Raw genomic sequence first — 22,411 nt, 5'->3', positions numbered from 1 at the left:
TTAACAACTTTATTGTCACTCCTACTGTTAGATATCGAGTAATCAGCTTTACTAAATCCTTCCATTCTCACCTCGTTATATTTGATAAAATCTATATAAATTCAATAGTTACAGTGCGAAAACTTGCAACAGAATGGAATATACCAAATGTACCAAAGTGACAGCTTTTAGCATAACCCGCGCTGTATCACATGGCCGACTGATTTAAAACTTAGCTTCGTAAACATTATGTCTTTGGTTCGATCCAATTGTGTGGCATCATAGACAAGTATCTTTCAATCATAGCTTCGAGTTGAGCCCATGCCTTGTCAACGGATAGATGGATGAAAACTTGGGCAAAGCCAATCGGATGGACTCTGTAATTCGAAAGGTACAACAATATCACATTGAATAACGCCGATTCTACCGGATTATTATTTAATAGTTGTCCGCTTAAAATCTAATTCAGTGAATAAATAATGATTGTGACCGAATAACTGAGTAACTATCGTTGAAACCAATGAATATCCATTTACTTATTCAGCTAAAATTAAACAGAATAAAATAAGATAATATATTAAAAGAATTTAACATTAAACTGAAAGACCACTCAGTACTTTTTAAAAAGAAAATAGTATACAAGTTCATTAATTTTTGTAAAAAAAAAAACAAAAAAAAACATAGGCTGACAGTCAAATGACGGCGAGCAAGCCGAAACTTCGAAGTCACTATCAACTTTTTCCGTGTAAAACTTAACATATATATATATAAAACATATATAAAACACAGATATATACACATAACTATACAAGTATACACACATGTGTGTCTGTGTGAGCGTGTGTGTGCGTGCGCGTGAACACACACACATATACACACATACGCGCACTCATACACACACACATACACACACACACATACACACACAAACACACGCACACACTTACAGAGTCTTAATTGAGAGAAGTTTGTTTACTTTTTAACACACCATCTTCCGCACCACTTTTCATTCACTCAAACCGTTTTATATCTTCATCATAAGACCATGTATATATATCACTTTCCCCTCATATATTCCAATTAAAACCTCAAATCCCTTCTACTTTATCCCAGAAACTACTAAGAACAATTTAAATTAGCCCTTATAATTTTCCTGGTAATACTCTAATTATTTTTTCTTAATGTAATTCGTCTGAGGTCCCTTTAAATGCTTCGCTCATCCAATCCAGCCGTGCCGTGTCTTTTGTGTCAATTTCAACCATCATGGCGTCTACCATACTGTTTCATATCATGTTTAAGTAAGTACCCCGTTTGTACACTTTAATATATTATACGGTTATCTTGCATTAATATATCAATTTTTTTATATTATCATGCATTTCAAACGGATAAATTACAATCAATTTAGCTGTCGGATCATCACCATAAATAAACTATGCTAATTATGACAGCTTTAGATCATCCGGTGTCTGTCCTCGTGGTGTCGTAAACACCTCTTAGAATCGAAACTTACTCTTAAAAGACTCTTCTCCTCTCTCCTGCAATAAATCTTTTCTATTTTCTATCTAACGATCAATATTAATTAATTATCTATTAACCACAAGGCCCTATTTTTAACCCTTTTCCCCTCACACCAGTCTAGCACTGGTATTTATTTCATCCACCACAAACTCCCTGGAACAGTGAAACCCTAACTTCAAACGAACCCCTTCGGGGTTTTAACCCAGAAATTAAAGTATCCCTAGTTATTTTATTTATTATTATTATTATTGTTATTATATATATATATATTTTGCTCTCAAATACTCCAAATTCGTCCATCCTATCCAATATTTTAAATGTCTTAGAACAGGTTGTCAAACTACTGGACTAAATATTTATCAATATTTTATTATCTCGTCTCCCTTTTAAGGGTTTTAATCTCACCAAATTACAATCCCTCTGTTAGTAAATAGAATGAATATCAGTATGATTGATACCGGTGAATATTTACCCGATTTTATACTCGTTTCATACAATAATTGGCCTTCTGCCTACTTAAAAGAAACTAATATTGAAAACACGTGTTTGGTAGAAACATCAAAAATTCCTGCCTCTTTATTTTAATTTAATTTAGTTCTATTATTAAATATATATAAGGTATTTATGTTCGATTACTGGCAGTATATAGCTTATTTGTAGGTTTCGGTCAATTCTTGATGAATTCGAAGAAATGAACTCCTTTATTTGGGGTTTTTATAAATAAAAATTCCAGATTTAGTGATTTGTGTAGTAAAATCTCCAAGCAAAATATAAGATAGTTTGTAATATGTGTGTGTGTGTGTATACACACATGCAGGGAATGTAGTTATAATTACAAATATACGTACATATATACCTGTGTGTATATATATATATATATATATATATATATATATATATATATGGGTGTGTGTGTGTGTGTATATATATATATATATATGGGTGTGTGTATATATATATATATATATATATGGGTGTGTGTATATATATATACATATATATATGGGTGGGTGTGTGTATATATATATGGGTGCGCGCGTTTGTGTGTTTATATATGTGGGTGTGCGCGTATGTATGTGTGTGTGTGAATATACCTGCGTGTTCACTCACCTGTCTTCATCTTTTGTTTGCTGTAAATTTGAACTGATATATAACAGATATATATATCCAAGTTCCGCTTGGTCTCTTGGTCAAACATTCTTACGTTATTAATGGTGCCCGAACTGAAATTACTCGCTCCCAACAATTATTACATCTTGGGAAATAAAAGCAACATAATTGATCACCGACAGAATGCTGTTATTATCATCGTCATGGAAACACCAGATCCTGCTTCCATTTCGTCTCGCACCTCAATTAATCAATGTCCAGACCTTGTTTACATTATCAACTTCACTACTGGCAGAAGACTCCCCTCTTTCAGCACTGTCCTGCACGCACATCATTCCTTATTAATTATTTCGTATGACAGCAATCTTATATTTTTTCCTCATCATTACTGTTTTTCTTTCCCAATTTCATCTGGGACCCTTCGTGCAATAATTTTTTTCATTATTCTAGCATTGGATGCATTTTACGTATTGATTGAAAACTATTTAAGGTAGCTATTTGCTTAGTATTTAAACTTGATCATTTAGTAAAATATCGCGTGCGACTACAGCTTATTTCAATAAACCTGAAACGACACGATGTATAAATAATGTCGAGCTATGTTAATTTTGAACAGTACTATTATCAATACTCATTAAACCACAAGCCCTAACGAAGTTGAGGAGACTTCACTTTATTAATACCGATCCACCCGAAACCGCCTCTGGTTCTATGATATAAACGCAATGTTTAGTCATCTAAATTTAAACCTTCCACCAAAATATGAGTATTTGTGTTCCAAACATCAACTTAATAATCCTTTTTACGATAGGCACAAGGCCTGAAATTAAGAGGAGGGAGTAGTCGATTGCATTGACCCCAGTACTCTAGCAGCCTCGGTGGAATTTGAACTCAAAAAGTAGCGGACACCAGCTTAATAGTGACAGATATTTTACTAAAGTTTTCATTATTTTCAAAACTAATCGAAATAAAGGCTGTGTTTTTCAACAGAAATATTCTAACAAAAGGTTTGTTTGACATCATAATCATTGTTTTAACGTCCATTTTTGCCCCATGCTTGCATGGATCAGACGGAGTTCATAGAAGCAGGTTTTCTAGTTGAATGCCCTTCATATAATTAACCCTCTCCTGTTTCTATCAAGTTGATGTTTGTCCATGGCTGGACATGTTTCTATACGATAGTGATGCTCATTTACAACTATCGTAATCTTTTTTTATATATATTCAGGCTTATTCCCCATTTTTGGACAGTGGATGTTAAATGATGGGGTAGTCACAAGACACACCTGACATTCCATTAATTTCCGAGCCCCGTCCTATGCTCAGGTCAAGGCATAGAACGCAACCCCCAATATCACCAGCAGGGCCCGACACCATATGCTGGTTTACCCCCGCCGCATCCTGCTGGTTCCATACCCCTTTGAGCAACCTTGATTCTCTCATCCATCCACAAACACTCTCCAAGCTTTCCTATCATTTATAAACTCCCTTGCCTCTCTCTCACTCCAACATCTCTAACCACCACCAAAGCTTTCCTCACTCTATCCATCCACACAAACCGAGGCCTGCCTCTGGATCTGCTGCCTACCACTTCTACCTTCACCACCCTTCTTACCATCTGCTCCTCATCCATCGTCTCCATGTGGCCAAACCACCTCAACATTCCTCTAGCCATTCTGGTACATAGATTTTCTCTCATTCCTGCTGGGAATTCCTGAGACAGCTTGCTGAGTGCCACGGACCAAATCTGTGGTTGGTACATTAGAGCAAAGAAACAGGCCTAGAAGGCCTGGAAAAGTGGGGGTAGCAGGAGACTGAATCAGATAGGCAAAAGGGAAGCTAGGAGACAGGTATATATAGCCAAGGGAGTAGCAGAAGTTTACTAATGCTCAATGACATGAGGACCAAAGAACTGAAGTATTTTGGATTGTAAGACAGTATGTGAGAGAAAACAGTGATGTCATAGAGAAATGTGTCCGCATGGATGATGGTATGGTGCCCTTGCGTTTAATGATTCTGCAAAGAAAGAGGCTTGGAGATGCCATTATGAAAGATTACTGAATGTGGAGAATGAATGGGAGGAGGAGAGTCTGCCAAAGGTTGACCCAATTGAGGGACCAGCTACCCGAATCGACAGTACCCTGGTAGATAAAGCAATTAACGATATGAAGACAAGAAAAGCACCTGACCCATCAGGAATCACTGCTGAGATGCTTAAAATATTGTGTGGTGTGGGTTATGGTCTTGTCACTCACATCTTAAATCTGGTAGTTCACGAAGGAATCATACCCAATGACTGGTGTAGCAGCACCATAGTCAACTGTTATAAAGGTAATGGTGATGCTTTAGACAGAAATAACTACAGGGTATCAAATTATTGGATCAGGTGATGAAAGTTACAGAGAGGGTCATAACCTAACTAATTAGGGAGAGAGTTAGCCTAGATGAGATGCAGTTTGGTTTTGTGCCAGGGAAAAGCACCACTGATGCTATATTTCTGGTCAGGCAACTGCAGGAGAAATATCTAGCCAAAGATAAACCTCTGTACTTGGCTTTTGTTGACTTGGAGAAAGCCTTTGACAGGGTCCCCCAATCCCTTATCTGGTGGTCAGTGCGGAAACTGGGGATAGACGAGTGGTTGGTAAGAGGTGTACAAGCCCTGTGCAAGGATGCAGTCAGTAAGTATAGTGAAGAATTTTGGGTAGAAGTAGGGGTTCACCAAGGATCAGTTCTCATCCTCCTTCTTATTCATTATAGTCCACCAGACAATAACAGGAACTCAAGACAGGCTGTTAGCTCCTCTATGCTGATGAACTTGCTCTAATAACCAAGTCACTGCCAGAACTAGAGATGAAGTTTAAGGTGTGGAAGCAAGGTCTAGAATCGAAGGGCCTTAGGGTTAACCTAGCAAAAACCAAAGTCTTAGGAAGTAGGAAGGCTACCAAATCACAAACCCCTTCAGGTAGATGGCCCTGCTTGATCTGTAGAAAAGGCATGGGTTGAAACTTCACACGATGTACCTGGTGTAAGCTATGGACACATAAAAGGTGCAACAATATCAAAGGAAGGTTACCTGGGAAGATGTTTTTTTTTTTTGTGTGTGTGGCAGATGCACAGGGGCAATAAACACTGAAGAAGTACAGAAAACAGATTTCATCACATGCCAAGGGGAAAAACTAGATGTAGTTGATAACTTCTGCTCCCTAGGCGACCAAGTCTGTAGTGGGGGTGGCTGCTCTGAGAGTGTAGTGGCTAGAATAAGAATAGCCTGGGCAAAGTTTAGAGAGCTCCTACTTCTGCTGGCAACTAAGGGCCTCTCGCTCAGGATGAAAGGTAGAATGTATAATGCATGTGTGTAAACTGCCATGTTACATGGCAGTGAAGCATGGGCCATGACTGCTTAGGACATGCGTAGGGTTGAAAGAAATTAAGCTAGTATGCTTTGCTGGATGTGTAATGTCAGTGTGCATACACGACGACTTGTAAGTGCCCTGAGAGAAAAGTTGGACATAAGAAGCATCAAATGTGGTGTGCAAGAGAGACGACTGTGCTGGTATTGTCGTGTTACGTATGGATGAGGTCAACTGTGTGAGGAAGTGCCACACCCTGACTGTGCAAGGAACCTGTGGAAGAGGTAAACCCAGGAAGACATGGGAGTCAATCGTGTGGGCCTGGCATCGATTGCATTTGGATAGTGGTTTTTACGTGTCACCGGCATGGGAGCCAGTCAGTGGGTACTGGCATCGGCCATGTTCGGATGGTACTTTTTATGTACCACAGGCATGGGGGCCAGTCAGGCAGTCCTGTTATCGATTGTGTTCGGATAGTGCTTTTTACATGCCACCGGCACAGGAAAGGAATCAGTCAGTGGGGTACTGGCATCAGCCATGTTCGGATAGTGCTTTTTACATGCCGATGTATATATATGTTTGTCCCTCTAGCATTGCTTGACAACTGATGTTGGTGTGTTTACATCCCTGTAACCTAGCAGTTCAGCAAAAAGAGACCCATAGAATAAGTCCTGGGGTTGATTTGTTTCGACTAAAGGCGGTGCTCCAGCATAGCCACAGTCAAATGACTGAAACAAATAAAAAGTGTGTGACATTGTTTTGCTTTCAGGATGTGAGTCCACCAAGTTGAAGGTCAGACATGAGCAGTAAGCGTGGCTATTTAAATGTTGACCCCGATTATGAAGATGTGAGCGAGCAGCAAAATAAGAAGCAGCGACTTATAGAGAAGGACGGTGAGTACAGTTTGTTTTAACCCCTTTCACAGACATATTTCATTGGGACCACGTACTCAGTCCACCCCACCACCATTACAGGTTGTTGTCGACTTATGACCACAATTGGTTCCGACTGACTGGTTGTAAGTAGATTTGGTCCTAAGATAGCCTATAGGTCTACATAACTTTGTTTTATATTTTTACATTCTTAAGGTATATTCTCAGGTAAAAGTTAGATTCACTTGTGCCCTGCCTTTCATACAATTAAACATGGCATATCCATCATCATCATCGTTTAACGTCCGTTTTCCATGCTAGCATGGGTTGGATGATTTGACTGAGGACTGGTGAACCGGATGGCTGCACCAGGCTCCAATCTGATTTGGCAGAGTTTCTACAGCTGGATGCCCTTCCTAACGCCAACCACTCCGAGAGTGTAGTGGATGCTTCTACGTGCCACTGACACGAGGGCCAGTCAGGTGGTACTGGCAACGGCCACGCTCAAAATGGTGTTTTTTACGTGCCAGCAGCACTGGCAATGACCTCACTTGAATGTTTTTTTATGTGCCAGTAAGGCGACACGGGTAACAATCATGTTCAAATGGTGCTATTTACATGCCACTGGCACGAAAGCCAGACAGCTGCTCTGGCAATGATCACGCTCAGACGGTGCTGTTAGTGCTCCACTGGCACAAGTGCCACTCATCGAATTTATTTCAATTACGATTTCGATTTCACTTGCCCCAACAGGTCTTCGCAAGCAAAGTTTAGTGTCCAGTGGAGGAGAGGTTGGCATGGGTGCCAGTCGTCGAATTTGGTTCGATCGTACCAAACTCATTTCCTTCCATCCTTCATAGTTCTTCCACATCCTACACTAATGTACTACATCTTACACCAACTTCAGTCTACTGTTTGACTGAGGACTGGTGAACCAGATGGCTACACCAGGCTCCAATCTGATCTGGCAGAGTTTCTACAGCTGGATATCCTTCCTTATACCAACCACTCCGAGAGTACAGTGGGTGCTTTTACGTGCCATCGGCACGAGGGCCAGTCACACGGTACTGGCAACGGCCACGCTCAGAAATCCTGCATCTGATGTAATAGTTTCCCCTAATGATTACATGTAGTGTCCCCATGTCCTAATAGATTTATATTTAAAAATTTTCCCCAAGCCTTATGACTCATTAGACTGCTTACATGGTTTCCATGGCTTACATGTGACTAAGATCATAGCATTTCTCCTGAACAGTATGCCAGTATGTTGCAGGGTTTGAGGCCAGCAATTTTTTATTGTTGCAGGAGGGAACAAGTTGGTTACATTTATCTCAGTATTTGACTTACCTTATTTTATTGATCCCTTAAAGGGATGATGACCGCAGTAGAATTTAAAACCCGAAAGTAAAGAGAAAGAAGGAATGCAGCTAAGCAAATTTCCAATGTGCTGGCATTTCTGCCATTTCGTCCTTTTGGTTTTGAATTTTGGTACAAGGCCTGAAATTTCGGAGAAGAGTATAAGTTGATTGCATTGACCCCAGTGTGTAACCGGTACTTATTTTATCAACCCTGAAAGGATGAAAGGCAAAGTTGACCTTGGTGGAATTTGGACTCGGAACTTGAAGATGGATGAAATACCACTAAGCATTTCCCCCGGTGTGCTAAGGATTCTGCCAGCTTACCATCTTCCTGTGGGTGTATACTTTTCTACTCTAGGCACAAGGTCCAAAACTTTGGGGGGATGGGGCCTGTTGATTAGATCGACCCCAGTACTCAAATGGTACTTAATTTATCGATCCCAAAAGGATGAAAGGCAATGTCGACCTTGGTGGAATTTGAACTCAGAACATAAAAAAGACAGACGAAATACCGCTAAGCATTTTGCCTGGCATGCTAACGATTCTGCCATCTCGCTGCCTTTTCCTTTGGATGTATATTACACACTTGACATTACTGATATCCTCCTCAGTAAATCTTTTGTGATGGTCTGACCAAAGACTTGAGTGGATTTTGTAGACAGAAACTGACAGAAGCCTGCATGTGTGTGTTACTGTCTCTTTGCCTTGACATCACATGATGTAAGCAAGTATCCCTGTCATTCAAACAGTATTTTTCATTTCCGGTGCTCCTTGAGAACATGTCTAGTCATGGGGAATTATTACTTTACTGGGAAACTGGTGAGAGTTGGTGACAGGAAAAGCATCCAGCTATAGAAAATCTGCCCTGACTAATGCAAGCATGTAAAAGAGGATATTAAAATGATGGTAATGAGGGTGGTAGGAGTAGAAATGGTGATGTGTCTATATATGAAACTTATATATTTACAGCGAAAGCTGAAACCATCCAGAAGATTGAAAAGATAATTCAGAAACAGATTACTATTGAGATTAAAGAGAAAGAAAATGAACTGAATATTATTGACCAGGTAAGTCAAAATCACTGCATGTAATGATAACTGTTTAACTTGTTTCAGTCATTTGACTGCGGCCATGCTGGAGCACGGCCTTTAGTCGAGCAAATCGACCCCAGGACTTATTCTTTGTAAGCCTAGTACTTATTCTATTGGTCTCTTTTACCAAACTGCTAAGTTACGGGGGGGCGCAAACACACCAGCATTGGTTGTCAAGTGATGTTGGGGGGACAAACACAGACATGCAAACACACACGTATACATATATACGACGGGCTTCTTTCAGTTTCCGTCTACCAAATCTACTCACAAGGCTTTGGTCAGCCCAAGGCTATAGTAGAAGACACTTGCTCAAGGTGCCACGCAGTGGGAATGAACCCGGATCCATGTGGTTGGTAAGCAAGCTACTTACCACACAGCCACTCCTGCGTCTGATGTTGATAATGCTTTTGATCAAGGCATGAATTTCATTACATCCGATGTTGCTTTCATTGGAAATCTGATCTGTCTTTTACCTGATTAAAATATATCAACGTGGATTACACAAATCTGATGTTAATGATTTTGGTTGTATCGCTGGGCTTTGAAAATGCTGTTGCATTGATTTGGTGCTGACTCATTTGTGCCAGCTGAGTGGATTGGAGCAACCTGAAGTTAAGTGTCTTGTCTAATGATACAATGTACCTCTTGGACCAGGGATTGAACCCACAACATTATGAAAGAGAGACTCAGTTGCTTAACCACTGCGCCATCAGATAATGGTTTGTGTGTTTAGTTGTAACTTCTAGGAAAATGGATTTGTGTAAAAATCTCCGTCCATTTTCTCCACCCCCTATCCTTGGAAGGGTTGTTGGGGTAGAGTCTTCAGGCACCCATTCCATAGGGTCCTATCAAAAGCAACCATCGTTACACTTTCCGGTTGAGTTCCCAACTGTATCTATGGATGTTATCCATCTCATTCTTGGTTGCTCCCTTAGGTCTTCTTGCTGATTGGTTTCCTGTGGCATTCTAATCATGTGTGAAGGCGCAATGGCCCAGTGATTAGGGTAGCGGACTCGTGGTCATAGGATTGCGGTTTCGATTCCCAGACTGGGCGTTGTGAGTGTTTATTGAGCGAAAACACCTAAAGCTCTACGAGGTTCTGGCAGGGGATGGTGGCGAACTCTGCTGTACTCTTTCACCACAACTTTCTCTCACTCTTTCTTCCTGTTTCTGCTGAATCTGTAATTCAAAGGGCCAGCCTTGTTAGACTTTGTGGTGACGCTGAATCTCCCCGAGAACTATGTTAAGAGTACACATGTCTGTGGAGTGCTCAGCCACTTGCACATTAATTTCACAAGCAGGCTGTTCCGTTGATCGGATTAACTGGAACCCTCGACGTCGTAAGCAATGGAGTGCTTATCATATGTCCATATTACAGGCTCAGTCTAGAGGGACTCCCTGATCTCTAAGCTACACACCCTTTTGAGTACTGTTACTCGAGAAATCCTTCAGAGGAACTCCAATTCGGCCACTTGTCTTTTGGATATTACCCAACATTCATGGTCATCCATGAGGACAAGCGCAGAAGCCAAATTTAAGATAGTAAGTTTGGCTTTTTGTACCAATGTACCCTCTTCTGAGGATCAAATGCTGGAAATGGCACTGGTGTATTACTGGGCCAGTAACAGCAGTTCTAGCATCTGTTATCCATTCAGCCTCCTGTCTCCCATCTCTTGTGAATATGACCCTGACGTACATAAATTTCTCCACTTATTTCTTGTAATGCTTCATAAACATGCAGAGTGCACACGGGAAAATTTTCTTTAGAGGACAAATGTCTCATTGCAACATGTATAGAAATATGAATTATAAGTTAATAGTTAAGATTTAAATGTGAATGATGTAAGATTCTTTGAGAAAAAGGAAGAGCAGCAGTCTTTCTGATTAGACTTAAACATGTGCTTGAGTCAAGCGAAATCGTAGTTGTGGCCGATGCCAGTGTTGCCTGACTGGCACCCGTGCCAGTGGCATGTAGAAAAGCACCATTCGTGTGTGGTCGATACCAGTGCTTCCTGTCTGGCTCCCATGCTGGTAGCACATAAAAAGCACCATTTGAGCATGGTAGATGCCAGTGCTGCCTGATTGGCCTCAGCACTGGTAGCATGTAAAAAGCACCCACTACACACTCAGAGTGGTTGGTGTTAGGAAGGGCATCCAGCTGTAGAAACACAGCCAGATCAGATTGGAGCCTGGTGCAGCCTCCTGGCTTGCTAGTCTTCAGTCAAACCGTCCAACCCATGCCAGCATGGAAAGTGGACGTTAAACAATGATGCTGATGTGTTTGTCTTTGAATATTAGTAGAATAGCCTTACTTTATCTAAAAATGTAATTGAAGAAAAAAAGCAATTAAAATGTGGTGTGTATAATGAAACTCAGGTGTTTTTACATGCTGATGCCCTGTAGATAGCACCAGTGCTGGTGTCACATAGAAACCACCCAATACATTCTGTAAAGTGACTGGTGTTAGGAAGGGCATCAGGCTATAGAAACCAAACGAAAACAGACAATTGTGGCCTATTGCAGCTTGCTAGCTCCTGTCCAGTTGTCCAACCCATGTCACCCTAGAAAATGGACATTAAATTATGATAATCTAATTATCCAATGTTTTTTTAAATTATAACACCTTTGTAATTTCATTTTTGTATATATTTCACTTTTTAGCATTTTATGTTTTTTTTTTTTTTTTGCAGTCCATCTATCAAACTCGTCACCTGCTGGATCGGCTCAGGGCATGTCTTGTTGCTAATTATTACTCAAATGATTCCATAGGAAATCTCCCACAGGTAAATACACACCTTTTGAAACTGAACTCTCTCCTTTCATATACCTTCAGCTATATTTGTCTCTATTATCAATGCAAGTTCTTCATTACGATCTAAGAGACATGGTTAAGAACCTTATTTTGCAACCACATAGTTCCGGTTTTAAGCCCACTGCATAGCACCTGGGGCCCAGTTTTGATGGAAACTGTGCAGAAGTGTCGTGTATGCATGTGTGTTCCTGCATCAGTGTTTGTGTATGCTGGTATAAATTCCCAAAGAACTTGCTTTAACCCTCTGCCTGACCAAAGTATTCTTTCATAAGTTTGCCCTAAACATCCCTGCTTGTTTTCAGGCTTTTAATTAGCCCTTCTTTCTTGAAACACTCCGTCGGTTATGACGATGAGGGTCCCAGTCGATCCGATCAAGGGAACAGCCTGCTCGTGAAATTAACGTGCAAGTGGCTGAGCACTCCACAGACACGTGTACCCTTAACATAATCCTCAGGGAGATTCAGCATGACACAATGTGACAAGGCTGGCCCTTTGAAATACAGGTACTACTCATTTTTGCCAGCTGAGTGGACTGGAGCAACGGGAAATGAAGTGTCTTGCTCAAGGACACAACGCGTCGCTGGGAATTGAACTCACGACCTTACAATCGTGAGCCAAATGCCCTAACCACTAAGCCATGCACCCTCACCTTGTTTCAACCTTCTGAATAATATAAAGATTTCCTTTCACAAGTCTTGAGTTATTCTGATGGTTGCAAAAAGAAAAAAAGAAATGGAAATCATTATCATTATCGTTTAACATCCGCTTTCCATGCTAGCATGGGTTGGATGATTTGACTGAGGACTGGTGAACCAGAAGGCTGCACCAGGCTCCAATCTGATCTGGCAGAGTTTCTACAGCTGGATGCCCTTCCTAACGCCAACCACTCCGAGAGTGCATCATATATAATGCATAGACATCAATGAAATATATCCTGTGGATTACGTGATACAGGGAAAGGTGAAGGGTTAAGAGAAAGTGATATAGCTTAAGCTACACTCAGATATTCAATAAAAACGATCAAGGGACATTGATGAAGTGTGTACCAGGTAGAGTTTTGTCTCTTTCTACATCTATCATCATCATCATCATTTAACGTCTTTTGTCCATGCTGGAATGGGTTGGACAGTTTGACCAGGGCTGGTAAGCTGGAAAGCTGCACCGGACTCCACTCCGATTTGGCCTAGTTTTATATGGCTGGATGCCCTTCCTAACACCAACCACTCCAAGAGTGTAATGGGTGCTTTTATGTGCCATAGGCACAGATGCCATTTACGTGACACCAGTATCTGCCACAGCTGCAAATTTACTCAGGTTGATGGGTCTTCTTCTCAAGCACGGCATATCGCCAAAGGCCTCGGTCATTGTCTTTGGCATTATGTTGTACTTAAGAAGAAGACCCATCTTCTCGAGACCCATTATTGATAAAGACCGAAGCACTGGGGTTGATATAGGTGACTAAAACATTGCAAGATGCTGCTTCAGCATGACCGCAAACCAGTAAAAGAATAAGGTCCCTGTTGATAAATGATAGACATCATATATATATATATATATATATATATATATACACACACATACATAAAGGCAGTGAGCTGGCAGACAAAATGCTTAGCGGTATTTCGCCTGTAGATACGTTCCGAGTTCAAACTCCGCCGAGGTCGACTTTACCTTTCATCCTTTCGGGGTCGATAAAATAAGTGCCGCCTTTAGTTGAACAAATTGACCCCAGGACTTATTCCTTGTGAGCCTAGTGCTTATTCTGTTGGTCCCTTTTGTCGAACTGTTAAGTTATGGGGGACGTAAACACCCCAACATCTGTTCTCAAGCAAAGGTGGGACTCACACACACATGCACATGACAGGCTTCTTTCAGTTTCCATCTACCAAATCCAATTAAGGCTTTGATTGGGCCGAGGCTATAGTAAAAGACAGTAAATGCCACACAGTGGGACTGAACCTGGAACCACGTGGTTGGGAAGCAAGCTTCTTATCACAGGCAGCCATAATATATTGTTGTTCTTTTTATTTGTTCAGAAACCCTATAGCAGTGCTGTACCATCGATTCACCCGGCAGTGAAAAAGTACCTTGGCAAGAAACCCAGTTATTCAAATGAGCAGTGGCTGGAGAAGAGCCAATGGCAGGGAACAAGTGATTCATCAACTGGCTTGCAGTCCACAAATAGTTCTGGGAATTGCTCACAGAGCTCTGTCACTGTTGTCGAGACTGGTGATGAGTTGGGCCAAAAGGTAAGAGAACAAGAAAAAAAAAATCCACTGTTTGCTTCTGTGTGTCTGTAGAGAGAGAGAGAGAGAGAAGCCCGCCGTATATATGTATATATAGAGAGAGAGAAGAGAGAGATGACTTACTGTGATATATCTCATATCCTTTGAATTTGGTTCATGATGTAATTGAATAACTAGATTTGTATTTTCAATGAGAGAACAGAGCAGAGAATGAATCAAGATAAGATTGAGTTGATCTTGGTGGCACTCCATGAGTTGGATGGTCTGACAGGATCCAATGGACTCAAAGACTGCATTGTGCTCCAGTATTTGTCTTGGAATGGTTTCTATGGCCGGATGCCCTTCATATCACCAACCACTTTACAGCATGTACAACATGCTTTTCCATGCCACAAGTATTAGTGAGGTTGCCATGCAGCTTACAGGACTATGAACTCCAAGATCAGCAGCTTTATGTCACGAGTCAAGGGGTTAAAATATGACAGAGGGTAAGGGGGCCACAGCAGAAGAGATTTATTGCTTTAGAAGGGCCGCAATGCAACTCACAATTTAGAAGAGAGGTTAGTGGGTAATCAAAGTGGGGCTGATAAGAGATACAACTAGTGATGATGGGGGTGTCTGTGTGAACCCCTCATGGTATGAGGTGAGCAGATGTGAATGAGGGCAGAAGAATTGGAAGAGTGTATGGAGAGAAAACTAGGTGTCATTTAATTTCACAGCTTAATCTCAGTAAATCATCATCATCATCGTTTAACGTCCGCTTTCCATGCTAGCATGGGTTGGACGATTTGACTGAGGACTGGCGAATCAGATGGCTACACCAGGCTCCAAATCTGATTTGGCAGAGTTTCTACAGCTGGGTGCCCTTCCTAACGCCAACCACTCCAAGAGTGTAGTGGGTGCTTTTACGTGCCACCGGCACAAGGGCCAGTCGGGTGCTACTGGCAACGGCCACGCTCAAAAAAGTGTTTTTTATGTGCCACCTGCACGGGAGCCAGTCCAGAGGCATTGACAACGACCTCGCTCGAATGATTTTCTAACGTGCCACCAGCACAAGTGCTAGAAGGCGACGCTGGTAACGATTACGCTCAAATAGTGCCATTTACGGGCCACTAGCACGGAAGCCAGACAACTGCTATGGCAATGAACACGCTCGGACAGCCTCCTTAAGTTGTTGATTAACCTCGGCTCTATCCTGGTCATTCCTGTGGTCTTGAATAACCTTTGGTCAATCCTGATCAAGCTGATCTATAATTAAAGGTATTCTGACCATGACCATCCCACATTTTTTTTTTTTTTTTAAACTAGGACCACTTTATCAAAAGTTACCTTTTTTTATTTTTGACGATGGGCTGTGATTTGACAAAGATTTACTGCTATTTTTAGCAGGTTAAGTGACCACATAAAGGCTCTCTTGTTGACTCGTGTCTTCCTGAGTTGTTCAAGATGTAATACAGGGTTACCCAAAAGTAGGTTTACAGCTATCATGTAGGCACTTTAAATTTCTTTTAAAACATTTTATTAAATTTAAATTTCTATCTTACAACCATATTCTTTATGCACATCTTAAACAGACAATGTTTAGTCTCTCAGATGCTCAAAATGTCCTCTTTCAACATTGCAACATTCTTCAAACCTCTTCAGAATTCTCTGACACACAGTGCGGCACAAATTCCAATCTCCATCAATTTCAGTGAATGCATCAGAAATGTAATCTTTTAAGTCATTTACTGTTTAGGGATTCTGCTCATAAACCTTGTTCTTTACAACAATCCTGCCCAAAAAAGAAATCCACTTTAGTATTCACTTTCTTTGCTCTTGGTTTAAATTATTTCCCATGGCTCACACTTTACCGTTCCTGTAAAAAAAAAAAAATTACAAACTGAAAAGGGAGCTTGACAAAATTAACTAAATTAGCATAGAGTAATAGTTTCATATTTTTTTATAATTAAGATCTAAACTGTTAATATATGAATGCGAAAGAGATAGTTGAATAACTGTAAACCTACTTTTGGGCCACCCTGTATTTGCCAGAATCATTAGCAGGTAGGACAAACTGCTTGACTGCATTTCTTCTGGCTGAGTTCAATTACTGCCAAAGTCAACCTTGCTTTTTATCCTCTCGGGGTTGATAAAATAATGGAATCGAAAAACTGCTGGCCTTGTGCCAAACTTTGAAGTAAAAATACCTTTTCTTTTTTTTTTGTACCATCTGATATTATTTTTTTTATATTTTAACACAGAAATCTGATTCATTGACCAAATTGGAACCAGAAGTCAGTTCTGGCCGAGCTTCTCGCTTCCGTGTAAAGAAAAAACTCATTGTTGGAAATATATCCAAGTAAGATGTATTTTTGTTCATTTTTAAAGGCACAGCAGCTCTCATCATCATCATCATTATTTAACGTCCACTTTCCATGCTGGCATGGGTTGGACAGTTTGAATGAGGACTGGCAGGCCAGGAGGCTGCACCAAGCTCCAATCTGATCTGGCAAGGTTTCTACTGCAGGATGCCCCTCCTAATGTCAACCACTCCAAGAGTGTAATGGGTACTTTTTACATGCCACCGGTGCTGGGGCCAGTCAGGCGGCACTGGCATCGACCACACTCGAATGGTGCTTTTTACGTGCCATATAATTTAACTTTTAGCATTCAGATTACTCTATCGGATGTAATTTCTATTTATTCACATTCATCATCATCATCATCATCATCGTTTAACGACCGCTTTCCATGCTAGCATAGGTTGAACGATTTGACTGAGGACTGGCGAACCGGATGGCTGCACCAGGCTCCAATCTGATTTGGCAGAGTTTCTACAGCTGGATGCCCTTCCTAATGCTAACCACTCCGAGAGTGTAGTGGGTGCTTTTACGTGCCACCGGCACGAAGGCCAGTCAGGCAGTACTGGCAATGGCCATGCTCAAAATGGTGTATTTTACGTGCCACCTGCACAGGAGTCAGTCCAGCGGCACTGGCAATGATCTCGCTCGAATGTCTTTACACATGCCACCAGCACAAGTACCAGGAAGGCGACGCTGGGCACAGGTGCCATTATGATTTCGCTTTCACTTGCCCCAACAGGTCTTCGCAAGTCAAGTTTAATGTCCAATGAAGGAGACGACTTTGTTTTGAATTAATGTTGCATTATCTTGTATCTAAGATTTCGGTGTTGTGATAGTTTAATTTTAGAATGACATTGTAGAGTAGGTGTGAGATGCTGGATCTGGCTGGTTTGGAACAAAAAACAGAATATTTGAGTCATATATGACTGGTTTAAATGCTAAAGAGTTTAGCTACTATATCCAGCATCTTCTGCAGTGTATCTTCAATACATCTAACTTCCATTAACATCACCATGTGTTTTCTCCATCACAGGCACCCTATATAAATCCATTAGCATTTAAACCACCCAAATCCGGTCCAAATATTCTACATGTTTTTTGCTCAAACCATCCAGATTAGGCTTCTCAGACCTAGTCTGCAATGTCCTCATACAAATAAACAATCCCCTCATTAATGATTTAGTTGAAGCTAAGTGGCTGGGGGTTGATGTAATTGCCTTGCACCTTCCCCCAAAATTTCAGGCCTTGTACTTATAGTAAAAAGGATTATTATTATTATTATTAAGGCGCGCGAGCTGGCAGAATTGTTAGCACGCTGGGCAAAATGCTTAGCGGTATTTCGTCTGTCTTCACTTTCTGAGTTCAAATTCCGCTGGGGTCAACTTTGCCTTTTATTCTTTCAGTATTGATAAATTAAGTACCAGTAATGCACTGGGATTGATGTAATTGACTTAATCCCTTGCCCCAAATTTGAGGTCTTGTGCTTCCTGTAGAAAGGATTATTATTATTATCATTATTATTATTAGGTTCATTCCACCGGATCGCCGTGAAGAAAGTGATCCCTCTACTCACAAATGGCTTATCTATGTCCGAGGCACCAAAGAAGAACCCAACATTAACCATTTTGTCAAGAAAGTTTGGTTTTTCCTGCATCCAAGTTACCGTCCTAATGATTTAGTTGAAGTTGTGTAAGTGACGTTTTTGTTGTTTTAATATGCTTTCTTCCCCTTCATCATCATCATCATAATAATAATGTTCAATGTTCCATGCTTCCATGTACGGAAGCAGGTTCTCTATGGCCCGATTGCCTTTCCTGCTGCCAACACTTCACCTGTTTCCAAGGAAGTTAATATTTACCCATAGCCAGAATGCTCACAATTTAACCGGTGGTACTGTAAGGGGACCAGCATGTCAAAGAGTAGACCAATTATCTCGTCTGTGCATCAGAAAAGGTGATTAAAAGAAGATGAGGTAGGATTTGCACTCTGACCTCGTAAAAACCCTCACCAGCAACGACTACCCAAACATACCCATGGAGGCTGTTGCCTGAGCGGTGCAAAGGTGTCATCCATCAGGAGTAGGAAATTGCCAACAAGCGGTGGATGCAGCAATGTGCTGTTCCAGTGCATACCCCTCCCCACTACTACTACTGCATGGCCAGACATGTTTTCACAGAGGATTGCAAATAAATGACATTCATTTACAGCAATCACATGATGCCATGACAGCGAGACACAAACACACACATACACTCGTCTTTATATTCTTTTATTTCTTTTATTTTTGTTTGTCATTTAACTGCGGCTATGCTGGAGCACCACCATTTGTCAAACAAATCGACTCTAGGACTCATTCTTTGTAAGCCTAGCACCCATTCTAACAGTCTCCCTTGCTGAACTGCCAAGTCACGGGGATGCAAACGCACCAACATCTGTTGTCGAGCAATGGGTGTGGGGAGAAAAACACAGACCCACAAGCAAATATATATATATACATATGTATGTATATATATATATATATACATACATATACATATATACATATATTTATGTATATATATACACACACACATAGAGTGCTTTGTCTTATTAAAGGGAACACTGCCTAGCGAAGGCTCAACAAGTACGATTCATATTGGATTATTGCTGCCATATAAGGAACACTCCTGCTGCTACATGCATATAAGCATCCTAGACTGTTTCTGAAAGCTCGTTAGCATTGATTACTCAACTCCAAATTACAAACCTTAATCCTCAAATATACTCTCCTCTCATGGTAAGACAGGAATAAACTTTGTGGTGGGATTTTCGCAGTTGGAAGAAACATCCTGTTGCTACTCACTCCCTGTTTTTTTTTAATGTGACCTCTTATTTGAAGCTATATGTCTCCTTTGTTGCTTTCTTCAGACATCCTCCCTTTCACCTTTCTCGGCGTGGCTGGGGTGAGTTTCCTGTTCGGGTCCAGTTGCATTTTCACGACCAAAGAAACAAGCGGGTTGATATAATTCATCATCTAAAGGTAAGCGTATTAATCCTTTTGTCACCATATTTCTGCTGGAATACGTTGGTTTCGTTTCATTTAATTTAGAAAATATTGAAGAATTTTTAAGCCTGTGTTTGCAACACAGATTAACCCTATTCCCCTCCGGCTCTCATTACATCCTATTCCTTACAGGAGGGTGGGGATCATATTAACCTCTCTCTCCTATTAATCAAGTGATTAATTCTTACATTGAAAGCGCGTGAACACCATAACTAGAATGGTATATACAGAGGTCTTGAAAGAACAGCTGTTTTTTGAAATGATCCAACTGTAAAATATATTAAAAAATACTCTAATACATCATCATTTAACGTCTGTTTTTCCATGCTGGCATGGGTTGGGTGGATTGGCAGGATCTGACAAGCCATAGTGGTGTCAGGCCCAAATGTCAGCTTTAGCATGATTTTTGCATATATCGTCATCATCCTCATTTAACAAAGTTTGACAAAGAAGGTCGGAGGGGAGGGGCTCTAACCTGCACTAAGGATCCTGAATGGCCTCTGCAGGTAGCTGTGGAGGTCATTTGGGAAACATCTTTTGCAAGGTGATTGACCCCTTCCCTGAAGACACGTTTCGCTTCCTGTTGAAGCACCTCGACCTAGCACCATCAAGGTGCTTGTGTGAGGCATTGAGCCTGGTCGGGTATCAGCAGGCAAGAAAATAGTGGTAAAAAAAAAGTTAAGGGGTCTTAGTGCCTTGCGTTGTAAGGGTATACAACACAGTTTTTGAAAAATGTAAGAGGTTTAGTGCCTCATTTTTAAGGACCTTGTGTCCAAATGAACAAAAGTAAGACATTTATAACCTCAATTTGTTTAAAAACAAAAGGACAATGTTTCTGGGAAGCAGCGATCAGCAGGCGTCGTCTGCCTTCCCTCACCAATTTCATTTATTAATTTTTTTCATCCATTTCATCTTGTTCTGTATCCAGCCTGCAGCTACTTCTATGTGTGGCCTTTATGGCCAATTCTATGAAATCACGTAGCTTGCTTACCAACCACATGGTTCTGGGTTCAGTCCCACTGCGTAGCATCTTGGCCAAGTGTCTTCTATTATAGCCTCGGGCCGACCAAAGCCTTATGAGTGGATTTGGTAGACGGAAACTGAAAGAAGCCTGTCGTATATATTGCATATGTTTGTGTGTCTGTGTTTGTTTCCCTACCATCGCTTGATAACTGATGTCAGTGTGTTTATGTCCCCGTAACTTAGCAGTTCAGCAAAAGGGATTGATAGAATAAGTACTAGGCTTCTCGAGTCGATTTGTTCGACTAGGGGCAGTGCTCCAGCATGGCTGCAGTCAAATGACTGAAACAAATAATAATAATAATAATTAAGGGATTATGTACAATCTACGTGACCCCCCCCCCCTCATCACCACTTCATGTAAAAACCTGGTTAACATAAGTATTCCAATAACCAGAGGATGATCAGGTATACTTCCACAAATGAGAAAACAGAGCGCTTCATGAATCCAAAGTATTATCAGTAGGCATGTTATGAGCCTCACAGACTGAACTATAGTTAATTCAATTGAGGAAAAGACACATCAGATCAATGTTACGGTTGTTTCCATAAAGGAAAGTTGTTTGTTCCATCCCACTTGTCAAGTAATACATGCTATACATGCAATATATATAACAACAATGCTAATTGTTTACTTTATCATTTAATGTCAGTGTTCTATGCTAGCATGGGTGGGATGGTACCACAAACGCCGGCCTGGCCAAAACCTGTACTGGTCTTCTGTGACTGTTTTGGCAGGACTTTTACAGCTGGATGCTCTTAATACCAACCACTCAGCAGAGTGTACTTTGTGCTTTTTACGTGGCACAAGCACAGGCGAGGTCAGTTTTGGCAAGGTTTTTACAGCCGGATGCCCTTCTGAACACCAACCACTTTACAGTGTGGACTAGATGCTTTTAAGTGGCACCTGCCCTGACAGGGTCACCGAGTACCTTGCAAGACAAAAACTTTTAAGAGGAGAGAAGATACACACACATATATATATATATATAAACATAATTAAGGGATCAGCAAGCATTTGCTTCACCATATACCGAAGTTCAGAAATAGCAGCTTAAAAAAGCTGAGACTCCACCAGATAGCTGCTATTTCTGAACTTCGGTATATGGTGAAGCAAATGCTTGCTGATCCCTTAATTATGTTTATAAATGTATGGGAACTTTTAAATAAGTTCTCCACCGATAATGGTGCTTACATACCGAAGGGCTTGGTAAAAATTATTAATTGTTGATTTATTAATATATTAATAAATTGATAAATCTTTACCCTTTTAATTTGTAATAATTATATATATATATATATATATATATATATATTAAAAATTTCAGTAGTATAATATATAATATACTAGCTGACCACGTGCCGTCAACAATGATGGTCAATTGTAGAATTTTATATATAAACAAGGTACATATCAATTACACATACAAACATTCACATCCCTGTGTATATATATATTTAACATTTTTTCTTATTTTTTTGCTCTCTTTCTAGCTTGATCGAACATATACAGGTCTGCAGACATTCGGTGCTGAAACGGTGAGTATAACATTGGTTCTTTTTCTTTTTTGTTTTCCTTTTAGTCTTTGCTTTTCTTTAGTATTCTTTCTCATGCATAGGTATATGGTTATAAATATAGATGTGTGAGCATGTGTATATTC

General features: G+C 40.6%; 1 protein-coding gene across 2 annotated transcripts in view; it reads left to right on the top strand.

Annotated features, from left to right (window-relative positions):
* Nucleotides 1-242: 242 nt before the first annotated feature.
* Nucleotides 243-22,411, top strand: part of LOC106883150 (uncharacterized) — a 35,218-nt gene continuing 13,049 nt past the window's right edge. Inside the window, exons 1-9 of one of the 2 annotated variants that reach the window (XM_089353445.1) lie at nucleotides 243-370; nucleotides 6,730-6,853; nucleotides 9,160-9,257; nucleotides 11,975-12,067; nucleotides 14,133-14,345; nucleotides 16,586-16,683; nucleotides 18,215-18,376; nucleotides 19,595-19,706; nucleotides 22,245-22,289. In XM_089353445.1, coding sequence (XP_089209571.1) covers nucleotides 6,760-6,853; nucleotides 9,160-9,257; nucleotides 11,975-12,067; nucleotides 14,133-14,345; nucleotides 16,586-16,683; nucleotides 18,215-18,376; nucleotides 19,595-19,706; nucleotides 22,245-22,289 — 915 coding nt within the window. In that variant the 5' untranslated portion in view covers nucleotides 243-370; nucleotides 6,730-6,759. Of the gene's footprint in view, nucleotides 371-968; nucleotides 1,278-6,729; nucleotides 6,854-9,159; nucleotides 9,258-11,974; nucleotides 12,068-14,132; nucleotides 14,346-16,585; nucleotides 16,684-18,214; nucleotides 18,377-19,594; nucleotides 19,707-22,244; nucleotides 22,290-22,411 lie in introns of those variants that run through there. The other variant, XM_014934054.3, reaches the window with a different exon arrangement.

Source organism: Octopus bimaculoides, chromosome 6 (genome assembly GCF_046866305.1).
Source record: "Octopus bimaculoides isolate indiv1 chromosome 6, ASM4686630v1, whole genome shotgun sequence".
NCBI classification, from domain to species: domain Eukaryota; kingdom Metazoa; phylum Mollusca; class Cephalopoda; order Octopoda; family Octopodidae; genus Octopus; species Octopus bimaculoides.
Note: the sequence above shows the minus strand (reverse complement) of the source record. Positions and strands in the feature narration are given on the sequence as shown.